Source organism: Carcharodon carcharias, chromosome 1 (genome assembly GCF_017639515.1).
Source record: "Carcharodon carcharias isolate sCarCar2 chromosome 1, sCarCar2.pri, whole genome shotgun sequence".
Lineage (NCBI taxonomy): Eukaryota > Metazoa > Chordata > Chondrichthyes > Lamniformes > Lamnidae > Carcharodon > Carcharodon carcharias.
In genome coordinates this window covers 87,548,347-87,563,478 of record NC_054467.1, presented here as the reverse complement: position 1 = coordinate 87,563,478, position 15,132 = coordinate 87,548,347, and the positions used below count along the sequence as shown (strand labels likewise).

At 39.7% G+C, this 15,132-nt stretch overlaps 1 protein-coding gene across 2 annotated transcripts in view; it reads right to left on the bottom strand.

Annotated features, from left to right (window-relative positions):
* ank2b (ankyrin 2b, neuronal) overlaps nucleotides 1-15,132 on the bottom strand; it is an 882,930-nt gene that overhangs the window by 622,574 nt on the left and 245,224 nt on the right. The window contains exon 1 of one of the 2 annotated variants that reach the window (XM_041195740.1): nucleotides 9,715-9,821. The exons of the other annotated variant lie outside the window; for it this stretch is intronic. Coding sequence (XP_041051674.1) covers nucleotides 9,715-9,792 — 78 coding nt within the window. The 5' untranslated portion in view covers nucleotides 9,793-9,821. Of the gene's footprint in view, nucleotides 1-9,714; nucleotides 9,822-15,132 lie in introns of those variants that run through there. 2 annotated transcript variants of the gene reach the window in all.

Genomic DNA, 15,132 nt, shown 5'->3' with positions numbered 1-15,132 from the left:
AGCAATCTGGATCGTTTAGACAATGGCTAATCCACATCCAAAAACTCTGCTCACATTTTGACAGCTGTGACAAATTCCACCACTGCAGCTGAGACAATCCATAACATTCTAAATCAAACAACCCACAACATTATAAAACAAAGTCAATTCACCCTATCTCCCAACGTTAATAATCCTTTAAAAAGTTCCAGGATCTGCATACGGATCTGCACCTTTGCCAAAATTTAATCAGTTCTTCCTTGGGCCATCCGAGTACCAAGTTTTGTTGAAACCCATCAATAGTTTAAGATACGAAAACAAAAAATGCAGGAAAAACTCAGCAGGTCTGATTGTCAGACATGCTGAGTTTTTCCAGCATTTTTTGTTTTTGTTTCAGATTTCCAGCATCTGCAGTATTTTGCCTATATAATGGTTTAAGATATATTGTTTACAGGCAAATAGACTTACGGGAATGAAAACATTACCTCTGCACTCCAACCACTGCTACCCACCCTCCCACAACCTACCTTTGGTGGCAGAAGTAATAGCAACTGGTCAATTACTAAGACTATTTAATTGTCTTAAGGTTGCTATTCAATTTCTGGATTCTGAAGTGGCTTCAAAGTGCTAACACTAGAATTCAGAATGTTTCTAAGGTAAATTAAAATAAATTTTTGACTCAACCTTTTTAGTATAAGTGGAGGAAAGAAGCTGTCCATATCGAAACAGTTATCAGTAACTTTAAGACCAAGATGCTTACGTATACAAAATGTGGAGGCTTCATTTGTTATGCTGGGAGATTGTAATTATAATTATTATTACAATAATTAGACTTAATTGGCATGTATAATTAGACTTAATTAGAATTATTAGGAAGTGGACTTCTGCCAGTATTTAAAAAGCTATAAATCTTCTCTTTTTAAAAGTTACCATTAGATCTGCAAAATGGAAAATGGCATTATCTAGAGTTGTACATATACAAATTGGGTGAATTACAGAATAAGGTTTCCTGTGCAACACAATCACCACAAATGCCTGATATGCAGAGGAAAAGCATGCAAATAATATATTTACTACATTCCATTTCAGGTTGACACATACTTGACATTCATTTATATTATTTTAAAGGGAAAGTATTTTGATTGGAATTCTCTAAATCTCAACATTTTTTGAAGGATAGAAGCTGGGATTTTGCCATGACGAAGTCTGTCCTGATTGGGTCCTTAGCTCACACAGAAGGGCAACGAGACGGTGGCAGCAATCTCCTGAGCGGCAGCCAATTAAGACAACGCCACCTGAACTGCCTTTCAATTAAGGGCGGTGAGCTACCTCTCCATGATGCCATTCCAATCAGAGGGCCAGCAGCTATACACCTTCAGCAGCTTCACTGATTGAGATGGCTGCTGCCGCAATGCAAGGGAAAACAGAGGTCACCTCCATATTGAGATGCCCTTGAAGGGGAGATGAAAAGTAATTTTGTTGAGCTGGGGCAAGCTAGGTCCAAGCAATCAAAGGGGTAATCTCTCAAGCAGCAGCACTGAAGTCTCAGGGGTGGCCACTGCTGCCAGGGCCCCCTTCCTCAGTGCCTGGTGCCTCCAGAAACCAACTCTCCTGTCTCTCACCACCTATCCAGGTAAGCCACTGGGAGGCCACTCCAATGCAGCTGACAGCCTCCCCACACAGCGGGAGGCCATGATGCTACTGGCGAAATGCTGGTGGACCTGGAAAATTGCCATCATTGGCTACCCATCTCCAGTCCGTGATTGGCTGAGCTGCTGCCATTCTTGCTGTTGGGAATATCCCCTTGTGACACCTTTCATCGCCATTTTCCAAATCTTCCATCTCCCAGCCCATCTCTAATATGCTGCTAAAACCCCAGCCACAGTCTCCATTTGTCAAATCTCTCAGTGGTCCCTTGTTATAGAGAGTAAATAATGCTGTTGACCTGCTAGTTAGGGTTAACCTGGGATCTGCCATTTTGTACGGAACACCCCTACATAATATGATAATATTTTAATCCAGTGAGATCATGGATAGGAACAATGGATTATTCCTGATGTCACTGGAATGGAACTTCATGACAGCCCGTAACAGATGAGTTACATATAAAATAATTTCTTGCTCAATGCCTCTAATTAACACCTCAATATGGGATTGAACACGTGATACAAATTAATAAAAATGAGCAGTTAAAAACAGTTTAGTAGAACATGCTTTGCTTTTGATACTTAGTGCTTGAAAAGGAGAAAACAATTTCTAAAATGTCGGTGGACATAACAGCACATTTAGAAATGTAACTACTTTTGTGGAAGTGATGGAGCATTTTTCTGCTTCAGTATTTTCTGCTGTTCTGGTTCAGATTGAATTACTAAATGAGTAGCTGTGGTACTTACAGGTATATAAATTAGAAATCAGTATCTTCAGTTTCTATGAGCTCAAACAAAGCATGAAGTCTCTTGAGAAACTCTTTATGCAATTAACAGGACATCTACAATTCAAGGGTATAATTTACCTTTTGGGGAATGTGTGTGTATGGTTCAGTTCTTTCCGGATGCACTATGGAAGCCATCATTAATAATTTACGGTGACTTTATCTAGTTTATGTTTCGCTTACATTAATCAATTTTATTCATCGGGGTAGTATCCTGCTTTTAGGTTAAAAATCCAATTGTATACCTTTTCCAATGAATATATAAACTTTAGATAGCACTTAACTGCACCTTCATTAATCCAAATAAATCTACTGCATATTCAGCTTGATTGTAAAGGTTCTGGACAGAAATTGTGTTGTAACTCGTGTTACAACCAGTACCCAGGTAAGATTCCCCCAATTTGTTATGATTCCAGGTGAGGTACCCCAAATTGCTATGCTCCCAGGTGAGGAAGGATGAACTGGCTTCCTTTCTTTATTCAACCCCCTCGGTAGGTCGCAACAAGGTTAATTTAATAAGGAACCCTTCCCTTGTGGATACCTTTTCCCAGTCCAGATGTACTTATGTTTTAAAAGGAGCCAATTTAACCAGGCTGTCTTGGTTAAGGAGTGAGTTTATTAGTTACTAAATGCAAGGAAAAATAATAAAAATGCAACACACTTTTGTGCAAATTAGAAATGAGAAATTAAGTCCAAAAATAAAAGTTTTTAAAAATATACGAATCAGTCCTTTTGCTTGTCCGTGAGGAGGAGATGGCAAAACATTGGGGCCGTTAAGTTGGAGTGATTCCGGTAGCACTGACTTTGACTATTATGCAATTGGGTTGGAGTTCTTTGTACTGCAGGTTAGCTGAAAGGAGTTGTCCTGTTTCCCTTTCGATTGTGGCTTCACTGACTTGTGACTTGCTTCCAGCAATCAGAGAGAAGACTTTTTTACCTGCAAGCGCAGGGATGCCCAGCTGTGATCATCAGGGCACACACACACACACCAGAACAGAACACCAGACATGCACACAAGACTAAGGTTGCAGTTGATTTTTTTAATCCCTTTCCTTGCATATTCCTGGAAGGGAAAAAACAAACGCCCAGATCTGTTTTCTTTTCCAACTCAATTCATGTTCACAGTCTGGGAAATTACTCAACAGGTGGTGGTTTCGGCTGAGATGGTAATTATATTCCACTATCTTCGCAACCACAGGAGATTACAGTTCAGTTTGCATCGTATCTTTTCCTTTGAAGTACCTCTGTCGAAGGTAGGCTGTGTCACACCTTTTAGGTGCAACATTCTGTTTTCTCTGAACTGTTGGTCAAGTAATCCACATAGGAATTTTTCAGCAAGTGGTTACCTTACAGTCTCAGCCAGCTTTTGCTTTATTTCTTTTTCTAAAAAAAAATGACTTACTTAAAAGTTTAATATGTCAATAAGCAATTTGGGGATTGGATCCATGGTCATGACACTAGGCAAATGTGAATGTGTGAGGACAGTACTGTGCTGAGTTTTTGATGCCATGATACTTAGAATGTAATGTCATCCAGTTGTTACAATACAAATTGATGTTTTAAAGATTAGATGTAATTTTGACACCAGTGTAGTTTGCAATTTGATATAAAGATGAACAATTAATACAATCAGCTCAAATATGAATGAAGATTTTATCTAAGTGAGAAACCTAAGTGAAAGTCAAGCCAGCAATGATGGGAACTCTGACCTTGCTTTTCTGATAAATGATTATTGACATTAAAGAAAATGACTATTCACATTAAAGCAAAATGATATCCAAATTTCAAATCTATAGATTGATAATGCACTGAAGGAGGCAATTTGGTCCATTATGCTTGTGCCAGATTTTGAAAGAGCTATCCTTTTTTTTCAATATTGGGTACTGCATTCTATATTTGTGACAAGCTTGCTAATTATTGAAAAGTCATACTCCATGTGCAACCGTCAACCAGTATTTGAACTGAAGATGGATCTTGATTATTGTCATGTAGCAACCCACGGTAAAGCCAAGTTTACCCTGCTGGCTTTGAAAAAGTGTTTCTGCTTTATACTAGGAATACACTGAATATAAATTGATCATTTATCAAGGGCACTAAATGAAATGTTACCAATTGATAGTGTACGATTAGTACAGTATGTTTTTAAGTCAATAAATATTTCCAAAATTATGCAATTAAAACAATTTTGCCATGGCATTTGGGAAAACATGAGAATCAAAATTTTCTGCTCCTGTGACAATGTTTGCTGAGCAATCTGACCCTTTAAGCTGGACAAGCCATATGTTTTAATGGCTTAAAGAGGCAAACAGTATTGCAAATTATATCTATTTTGGTGACACTGAGAACACTTAAAGACATACCTGTCTGCAAGTATTCAGGTCATTGCTGATCCTTCTATCAATTCAATTGATTCTTTTCGCTGTTTAAAATTCTCTACATGTATTACAATATTGTGTGAGGTATGTTCTGATGTTCCGAGCAACTAGTGTTACTGTGGCAATAATGATTGAAAATGCAAGTATTGTTACACAGTCATTATCCCCTTTTTGAGAATCTATCTGTACCAATCTGTGCTTTGGGCATTCAGTTGGAAAATTGGAAGGAGCAATTATTGGGTAGGGATTCAAAATGTTGGGGTCCTAATGCAATTTTCTGCTCTTATTTTTTCATCACCACACCCCAATTGCCTCCCCTCAACCCTGCCATCCTCAAGCACTGCCACTAAAACAGCAGAAGTGGAGGTGAATCCGGCCTCCATTCTCTATTATCAGAAAAACAGCTCACATTAAATAATTTACCAACCATCATAGCTAGAAAAAAATGTTTATTTTAACATTAAATTATATGTCTCAGTATGGAGTTACTAGAGGGATGAGCTTCAATAACCAAGAAATGGCCTTTCCTGATCACTGATAATTTGTCAGAAAATAAACAAGCCAACATATACAACTGCAAACTTTAACCTATTTTTTCCCTCATCAATAATATAGTTTGAGGAGGGAAATTTCCTGGGCGCTCTGACAAACTTTCTGGCGATAGGCCTTCTCAAATTTCAAGTTTCAAGTATTAAGAAATCGAACTTCCAACCACTTGTCACTGATGAATAGAATCTCAATGCTTAGTGCTCAAATTCCAAGTTTTAATTTTACACCTAAAAAATGAGACAAAAAGGCTTCTGTATTCCAGGTTGGATATGAGATTTGTATCAATAAGCACAAAGTGAATCATATGAACAAGGAGCAGGAGTAGGCCATTCAGCCCCTCAAGCCTGCTCCGCCATTTAATAAGATCATGGCTGATCTGATAGTAACCTGAAATCTGCATCCCACCTACCACTGATAACCTATCATCCCCTTGCTTACTAAGAATCTATTCATCTCTGCCTTAAAAATATTCAAAGACTCTGCTTCCACCACCTTTTCCAGAAGAGGGTTCTAAAGACTCTCAACCCTCTGAGTGAAAAAAATTCGTCTCATCTCTGTTTTAAATGGGCGACCCCTTATTTCTGAACAGTGACACCCAGTTTTAGATTCTCCCACAAGAGGAAACATCCTCTCCACATCCACCCTGTCAGGACCCCTGAGGATCTTATATGTTTCAGTCAAGTCACCTTTTACTCTTCTAAACTCCAGCAGATAAAAGCCTAGTCTGTCCAACGTTTCCTCATAAGACAACCAACCCATTCCTGTTATTAGTCTGGTAAACCTTCTCTGAACTACTTCCAACGCATTCACATCCTTCCTTAAGTAAGGTGACCAATACTGTACACTGAATCCTCTGTTATTGGCCTTTGTATCCAGATGGTGGTACAATATGTTAAGCTTTTGCTGCATTTTGTGTTTAAGAGTTTGTTAAAAAGCTATTTCCATATTAAGCAACTGGATTCTGGTATTTTATCTAAGCCTCTATGGCTACTCAGTACACAACTGCAAGGAAGATTGTGAAGTGACTGAAACTCACGTGGAGAACACATGAAAATAGTTATGCCAATCTGAGTTAAAAGGGTAAATGTAATCCAATACAATTTATAAGTTGGATAATTGAATACATAAGCCACAAAATGTGGTTATTTATCTCTGATTTTCTTCTCTCATAGAAAAAAAAACTTGCATTTATTATAGTGCCTTTTACAACCTCAGGCCATCCCAAAATGCTTTACAGCCAAAGTCGTGCTTTTAAACTGTATTCACTGTTGTAATATAGGAAATGTGGCAGTCAATTTTACACACAGCAAGCTCCCACAAACAGCAATGTGATTATGACCAGGAAGTCTGTTTCTTTTAGTGGTTGAGGGATAAATATTAACCAAGATCCCAGGGATAACTCACCTGCTCTTCTTCGCCCTGGTGCCATGAGGTCTTTCATATGAATCTGACAGCGGGCGAGGGCTTGATTTAACATCTCATTTGAAAGATGCTACACCCAACAGCGCCCCGTTCCCTCAGTAGTGCAATGGAGTGTCAACCTAGATGTCAGATTTTTTCGACGTTCATATAAAAGTAATGAGTGCCAGAGTTCCTTTTCACTAAAAGATTCAGTTATAGAATTGTCCGGGTAATCAGTGTAGAACTTTGTCCATATTGCAAACCAATGATAAGAAGCAGTACTTTTGAAGAAATACGATGACAGTTCTAACAGCATATTGACTGAAAGACATCCCGTACCACTACAAATCTTCTGTGTGGCAGAAGCAAAACAACATATTCCTGCTTACTCTGCTTCTGCTACTATCACTGCTATAATACTCATTGTACTGAAAATTCCTTTTCCAAAGCAACCCAGAGTTGTTCTAATAATGGAAGCATTTTGCCACCTAAAAGCTTTACTGAGAACCCCACAGATTATTCTAGAGGATTAGATATATGCAATCTCACAGGGCAGAAGCCATACCTAAATCATACCACTTGCATTTAACTAGAAACAATTTGAAAATGAACAATCTTACCTCTTCTAAAGCAAACTTATCAGCAAGTTTTGATTGTGATCATCAGCTTGCGTTTTTATTCAATGCTATTTGCTACTTTTATACATTTACATTTCGATATTTGCTGAAGCATATTCATATTTTGTCTTTTACATAGGTTAGGAGAGATGCAGATTTCCAAAGTTGTGAGAAATCATACAAACACAGCAGTAACAATAACACATGGCAAAGCAATATGGATCAACCCTATCAATACTGGCTGTAATGCCTGAAACGGTTTGGTATGTGCAACCTAACAATATTTTGCCTTTGGTAGATCCAATCTGTACCACGTTTAATAAATAGAAAACCCATACAGTTAATAGTAAAAAACAACACGTGACAAAGCACCTTAAGGCTGAAAATTTGACATAGCATTTTGCACTTGAATGCTGATATTTGAAACAGGTTACAGGGCTCCCAGTGTCCCATTCTCTTAACCTGATCCAAATCACATTTTAAATTCTCATTCCAAAAGTAAGCGATAAACAGTATACATACAGTTTAATAAAATGAACAGATATGTTAAATTTAGTTAATATTTGATAAATATTTTAAATATAAGTTAATAAATGGTCTGTGTCTTTGCCTAATTTTTGGGTTAAGCCATAATTCTTCATTGCAGAACAGTAACTCTACAGTCTGGAATTCCTTTGGGTTAACCAGTAAATGTCATTGAATATTATATGCTGCTTGGAATTTTCGATTCATGATTTTCCACTTGGATTTGTCATGGTTATTTTCTGAAATTTGAAACAACAACTCCTTTCCCCCAGACTCTACTTCTCCATGGTGACCAGCAGGTCCGCAGAGTGGATGTGCAGCAGTGTACGTTTTCTCAGTTCTGAAATCAGCACTGTTTGATTACATTATTTGTTGAAAGCCTCTCACTTCACAACAATTTTACACATGAGCCCCTGAGTTACAGGGATGAGCCAGATTTCTATTGGTGTTCCCAGGGTGGGGCTGTCCTCGTTATCATTCGAGTAAATATTAATGAAGATCATCACACTTAGTGATGTGGGGGGGGGGGGTGTGGTTAACCCTTCACCACTGACTTGGAAAGCAAACATTTTACTGCTTTTCCAACAATGGCTCTGGATTTCTGATATGAAATATGAAACACAGGGTCAGGGGCAATTCTGAAAATGGTATATCAAAAATAAAATCCTTGTTGTTACAATTCTAAAAAGTAATTTGAATACTAATAAATAATAAAAGCCTCTATTTCTCTCACAACATAATGTCAGAATAAAAGCAAGTGAACCTCTAGTCTGACTTTAACAATGCTATAATAAAATTCTTTATGGCTTTAACAAAGCTGTAATAAAATTCTTATCATGCTTGTCACCACATATTAAATTCTGGTACTTAAAGGGTTATCATATGGACACAGCACTGATGTATTGTAGAGATAATGCCACCTTCTGTCTTTTAATCATGCCATGCCTGTATGCGTCTTTCTTAAATGGCACGGAAGATATTGACCAGAGACATATTTTATAGATAAATTCTGCTCAAGCTCAAATGGCAGCCTGCAATGAAAGATACCTTCCTGAAATCTATCAATGCCACATTTTATTGTTGGCTGCCATAGAGACAATGTAAATTGAGAAAACAGAGTTTTAAAGGTTCAATTTTGAAAAATCGTGTAGTGCCTGCAAAAAGCTGAATTTTAGGTGCAAACATTTTGTAATGAACTGGATGCAAGATAAATCTTGAACTGCTGCTAACTTATTTCATTCTGCTATTGGTAGTGAACAACAATTGAATGGTAAATCTCTGCCCAATTATCAAGTTTATTTGGTGCCTCTCTTGATTCTCATAAGACCCTCCATTGTTTCAATTTAAGATGTGTCAGAATAATAACTGCTGATCCATTGTTTCATTTCCTTGATTTACAAAAAATGTTTTTATATAGAAAGTATTTAAAAAAATATTTTCTCTCTTTTAAGACGATACCAATTTTATTGTCTTGCATTTATTCAGACAAAAATGAATAAATAAATTCTATTTATATAGTTCATATAATATACAACGACGCGTCTAAATAACAATTCTGTTCACCACATACAAAACCAAACTGAAGAATCACTATCACCATCAGAAACACAATTTGATCTTAACTGCAGTGATTTAAGTCAAATTTTCAAAGGCAATTTTGTGATTATTATCAGCTCAATTATCTTATCAACACATTTCTAGTAGCTTCTCTGCTCAGAGTGAGAGACACACACAGAGATATATAATGATGAGCTGAGGCGCCTGTCTGGTTTCTAAGGGAGCAGCTCTTCAGCATCCCTCTCCAAACCCTGCTTGTAACAGTAAATTCCACTCTTACCTTTTTGGGTCTCTTTCGCTTCTGATTGTTGCCATTGCACTTATCTCCACCATCACTTTTCTGGGCTTCATCGCTCATTGTTTTCTACTTGTGTTTTTTTTGTGGAAAGAATACTGCTCTCCCATCAAAATCTCTTGTCTGCACACACCAGACTGAGTGTTTTGTCACTTGCTGGAAGGAGGGGAGGAAGGAGGAGGAGTTGGGTGGGCAAGCATGATGACGTCTCCTTGGAAGCTGTAGTAACAAAGGCTATCTGAATGTGCTGCTGAACTTTATTTAACCAATTATAACCAGTCTAGTGAATTAAGCAGAAAAAGAACTGAAGTCAGAGAACATTTGGGCTACTACATCACATCTGCCACTTCCTGCTTGTCAAGTGCACCTGAAATAATTCAATTGTTTTTATACTCAGCATGGAGAGCAAGGGGAGGATCAAAGCAATACAACTATAAAATCAGCATGATGCTTTAAAGGTTCAATGTAATCAATTTATCCCCCCAAATTTCTTTCCAATCTTCCTTCCTCTCCTTAAAATACTGTCTCTCACTGAGGTCCCATTAGCTCTCTAGGATTTGCTCAGTGGCAATTCATCACATGTAAGCTTAGACAGCATTCATAAGCTATTGGATCACTGGTGCCATCATATCCAAGTCCAATCCAGTGCAAATCTGACGTCCCACTCAGTATACCTTCTAGCATCGGTCACCACATGGTGGTCAGGAATTCCAGGTTGATTTCCCTTTCCTAAATTTGGGGACACTAAGGAAAATTGTTCTACTAGCTATGGTCATCTGACTTGGTACAGGCAAGGAATCAAAAGTGGTTCCTTCTCAGTCTATATGATTCAATGCCACATCAGGCCATTTATCTATTCAGCCCCTGGGAGAAGCTCATTCTGAGATTGCTAATGACACAAGTGTAATTGCACATCAATCACAACTACCTGTACAAATGTTATTTTTACATTAAGATTTAAAATAATTCTGCCCAAAGCATTGTTAACTAGAGAACAGAGTCAATGTAGAGAAAGAAATATCAAAAAATACTGCCCCAAAATAGAGAGGAAAGTTCACCTAGAATACCCACTCCTGATCCTTATTTGGTGAACTCCAATCAAAAGGTCTGCCTATATGGATGGGAAAGGACAGATCAGGTTTGGCTGCGATGCCCCCAAGGTCAAAGAGCCTGCACTGCCATGGCACGCACCTGTATTAATTCCACTTGAATTAAGTCCTATGGGGCTCCTGGCACCTGTGGATCAATTCCCAGTGCAAGTTGTCACTTTCAGGAGAGGACAAGTAAAACAGAAAAGGGAGGCAAAAATAAAGGAGCCATCTGAGTGGTCTCAAGAAGCTGGACTGCATGAACTCATGAAATAATGTTATTTGTAAGAAGGAATTCCCTACACTTGGGTCTAAGAAGGTGAAGTTTTCTAATACTCTCCTCAATGAATAGCGCAGTAATTAGTGTGTGATGACCAGCATTTACACAGGTTGTTCCTCCACTGGCAGCTGGCCTGAGTGAAATCATCCATGTCTGGCTGACTGTCTCCCTGGCAGTGGCCCTCAGGTAACATATTCAAGGGGACCAAACACCAATGTCAGGTGTCTGCTTGGGATGCTTAAAATGTGGACACCACAAATTTGGCAGTTGGAACAACATCTGGGCTGACTGGGTGCAGGCTGTCCTATGCTAAATTCGTATACTTTGTGACTTTTTAAATCCATTTCTATCCCATTATTAATGCTCACAGAGATTTAACTTTCTGTTTTGACTAGGTTTATTGTTTATCTGAACCTGATAAAGTGACTGAGTAGCAATCCTTGTCCCTTTTCACAACCACACAGCTGCTGCTAACTCAAATCATTCATGCTGAAATCCTTATTTAATTCTGTGCAGACCAAAAGTACACATTTCTTTAATTTAGTTTCAATAATAATTTGGATTTAACTGACTTAATGGCAGATGGCACTCTGTCATTTTTGTTGTCTTTCTTCCGTATGGATGGCTTGTTAATTAGTATAAAAGTCACCAACGTGACTGCAGTGAGGGTCCACTGAGATTTCCCTTATTCTTCCTAATGAGATGTTTCACCGGTAACCCAGGGCTCCACCGTGCTGATGCAGCTGGCTGGCTTCAACCAGACCAGAATAATACAAAACCACCCCGATATAAACAATGACTTGACAGAGATGCCACAAAGTGGCAAGGATACACGTACACACATGGCTCCCAGGTACCTTGTAATTATAGTGTCGTGTCAGATGCTGCATGGCTGTTACTACGGCAACCGGACTCCCTGCTGGAGTCAATCCGACTTAATAGAATCCTCTGGGATTCCAAGAGAGCTGAGGAGAAAAATGACTGCTTACAAAGAAATGGAGAGAACCTGGTGTACAGATGCAAGAGCATAGGAGAATCATCAGACTGTTTAAAACATTATTATTTTTAAATAGAATTCCTCTAGATGTTAATATTGCTGGTATCAAATTCAGAAATCTTTTTAAAAACACACTCATCCCAAATTTTCAAAGGGTCCACTGGAAGTACATCCAGAAACACAAGTCAAAACTTGAACAGCACAACCTCTATGAAATTTGTCAAGATTCGTCTAACAAGTCCCAAAATATGTGCAAGACCCACAGTTCAACATTGCGCGGCACACACACTGAACATTTCTGATTTAATGGGCAGGATTTTTCAGATTTCCAGTTTCCCACCCCACTACCAAAAAAGTCGTCAGGGAACATGTCCCCGCTGGTGTCAGCAGCCTTCCAGTTGTTTAATGCTCCATGGTTAAAGAAGCCCTGTCTCAGAGCTGCTGGCTAATTTGATTGGTCAGCAGCTCTGTAGTACTAGCAGTGCCACTGGGAGCAGTGGTCACTGCTGGGATTACAGGCAGCCCCCAGATTCTAATTGCCAGGAGCCCAGAACCAATTAAGCGTGGGGAGTCTTACAGCAGGGGTGTAGGGGAGGCCCTGGTGTGGGGGGGGGGGGGGGGGGGGGGGGGGAGGAGGAGGAGGAGGAGGAAGGGGAGAGGAACCTGATTGAGAAAGGAGGTCCATAAGGAAGGCAGCCCCCCTATCTATGCCCGAGGCCCAAGCAGGCAACCTCATTATACTTCCTTTCTGTCCCTGACCTCCTCGCACCGGCCTCAAAAATGCATCTGGGTGAGAAGCTGTATTATAAGGGTCTGGCACATATAGGGTTACTGTGGGACTGAGTACAGTACCACCCACACAGTGATGTAGGAAAGCACATGACCCTCACCCAGGGTCAGTGTAACATTGGACAGAGCTGTGTGCACCAGCAAGAAAGGAGACCACTCTTAGCTTGTATCCTTTACTGTATATTTGTAAATAGTTCTAAGAGTCAATAAAGACTTAAAATTAACCTACCTACTACAATGAAGGCCTACCAATAGTGTAACGACACCCTACAACATGGTGGCAGCTTGTGGAAAAATCCAACACCTCACAAAAAATGCAGAAAAAAACTAAAATGCTGGAAGACGAAGTAAATATTCAGCATAGTAGTCTGACCTGAAAAGAAGCTCCGGAATAACAGGCACAGAGGAAAAATTGCCAGGAAAAAACTCTAAAGATAAGTTTGGAGGCTGAGGGCAGAAATTTAAAGTTCCTTACTGCAACGTAAGAATCTTATTTGGAAGTCCAGCTTCTAATCCTAGAGTACACAGCAGGGATGAGCTACATCTTTTAAAACTCCAGGCTACAGCAAGTCCTCAGAAATCTTTAAACAATTCAGAGTCAGAAGTGCAGTTTGAAAAAACCCATCACTAAAACCCAATCTCTGAACTCGCTCTGAAACAGAAAAAAATAATTAAATAATCCAGGAGGATAGCGACTTCTCATATGAGAGAAAGCAAATAGCAGGATTCAACAAACTTACTACTTAAAAAAGTGAGATGCTAAGCAGGAGGATGCTATCATAGAGTCATAGAGGTCTACAGCACAGAAAAAGGCCCTTCGGCCCATCGAGTCTACAACGGTCAAACAAGTACCTAATTATTCTAAACCCATTTTCCAGCATTAGGCCCATAGCCTTGTATGCCATGGCATCTCAAGTACACATCCAAATACTTCTTAAGTGTTATGAGGGTTTCTGCCTCTACCACCCTTTCAGGCAGAGAGTTCCAGATTCACACCACCTTCCGGCTGAAAAATTCTTCCTCACACACCCTCTAACCCTCCTGCCCCTTACCTTAAATCTATGCCACCTGGTTTTTGATCCCTCCACCAAGGGGAAAAATTATTTCCTGTCTACCCTATCTATGCCCCTTATAATTTTATACACCTCAATCATGTCCCCCCTCAATCTCCTCTGCTCCAGGGAAAATAACCTCAGTCTATCCAATCTCTCCTCATAACTAAAACTTTCCAGCCCAGGCAACACCTTGGTAAATCTCCTCTGCACTCTCTCTAGTGCAATCACATCCTTCCTATAATGCAGATTCCAGAACTGCACACAATACTCTAGCTGTGGCCAACCCAGCGTTTTATACAGTTCCAGCATAACCTCCCTGCTCTTATATTCTATGCCTCAGCTATTAAAGGGAAGTACCTCATATGCCTTCTTAACCACCTTATCTACTTGTCCTGCTACCTTAAGGGATCGGTGGACATGCACACCAAGGTCCTGCTGATCCTTGGTACTTCCCAGGGTCCTACCATTCAGCGTGTATTCCCGTGCCTTGTTTGTCCTGCCCAAGTGCATCACCTCACACTTATCTGGATTAAATTCTATTTGCCACCGATCAGCCCATCTGACGAGCCCATCTATATCCTCCTGTAATCTAAGGCTATGCTCCTCACTATTTATCACCTCACCAATTTTCATGTCACCCGCGAACTTACTGATCAATCCTCTTACATTCAAGTCTAATCAAATAGCAAGGGACCCAACACCGATCCCTGTAGAACCCCACTGGACACAAGCATCCAGTCACAAAAACACTCCTCGACCATCACTCTCTGCTCCCTGCCACTCAGCCAATTCTGGATCCAATCTGCCAAATTGCCTTGGATCCCATGGGCTCTTACCTTCATTATCGGTCTCCTATGTGGGACCTTATCAAAAGCCTTGCTGAGGTCCAAGTAGACTGCGTCAAATGCATTGCCCTCATCTACACACCTGGTCACCTCTTTGAAAAATTCACCAATCAAATTGGTCAGACATGACCTCCCCTTAACAAAACCATGCTGACTGTCCTTGATTAATCCCTGCCTCTCCAAGTGTAGATTATTTCTGTCCCTCAGAATTGCTTCCAATAGTTTCCCCGCCACTGAGGTTAGACTGACTTTGCAGGTAGTTGATCCAGGCAGCCATTGTTGAAAATTTCTTTTTCAAGCTGAGACCAATTGCCATTGTCGTGGAGCGTGCCAAAAACAGCAGGCGCAG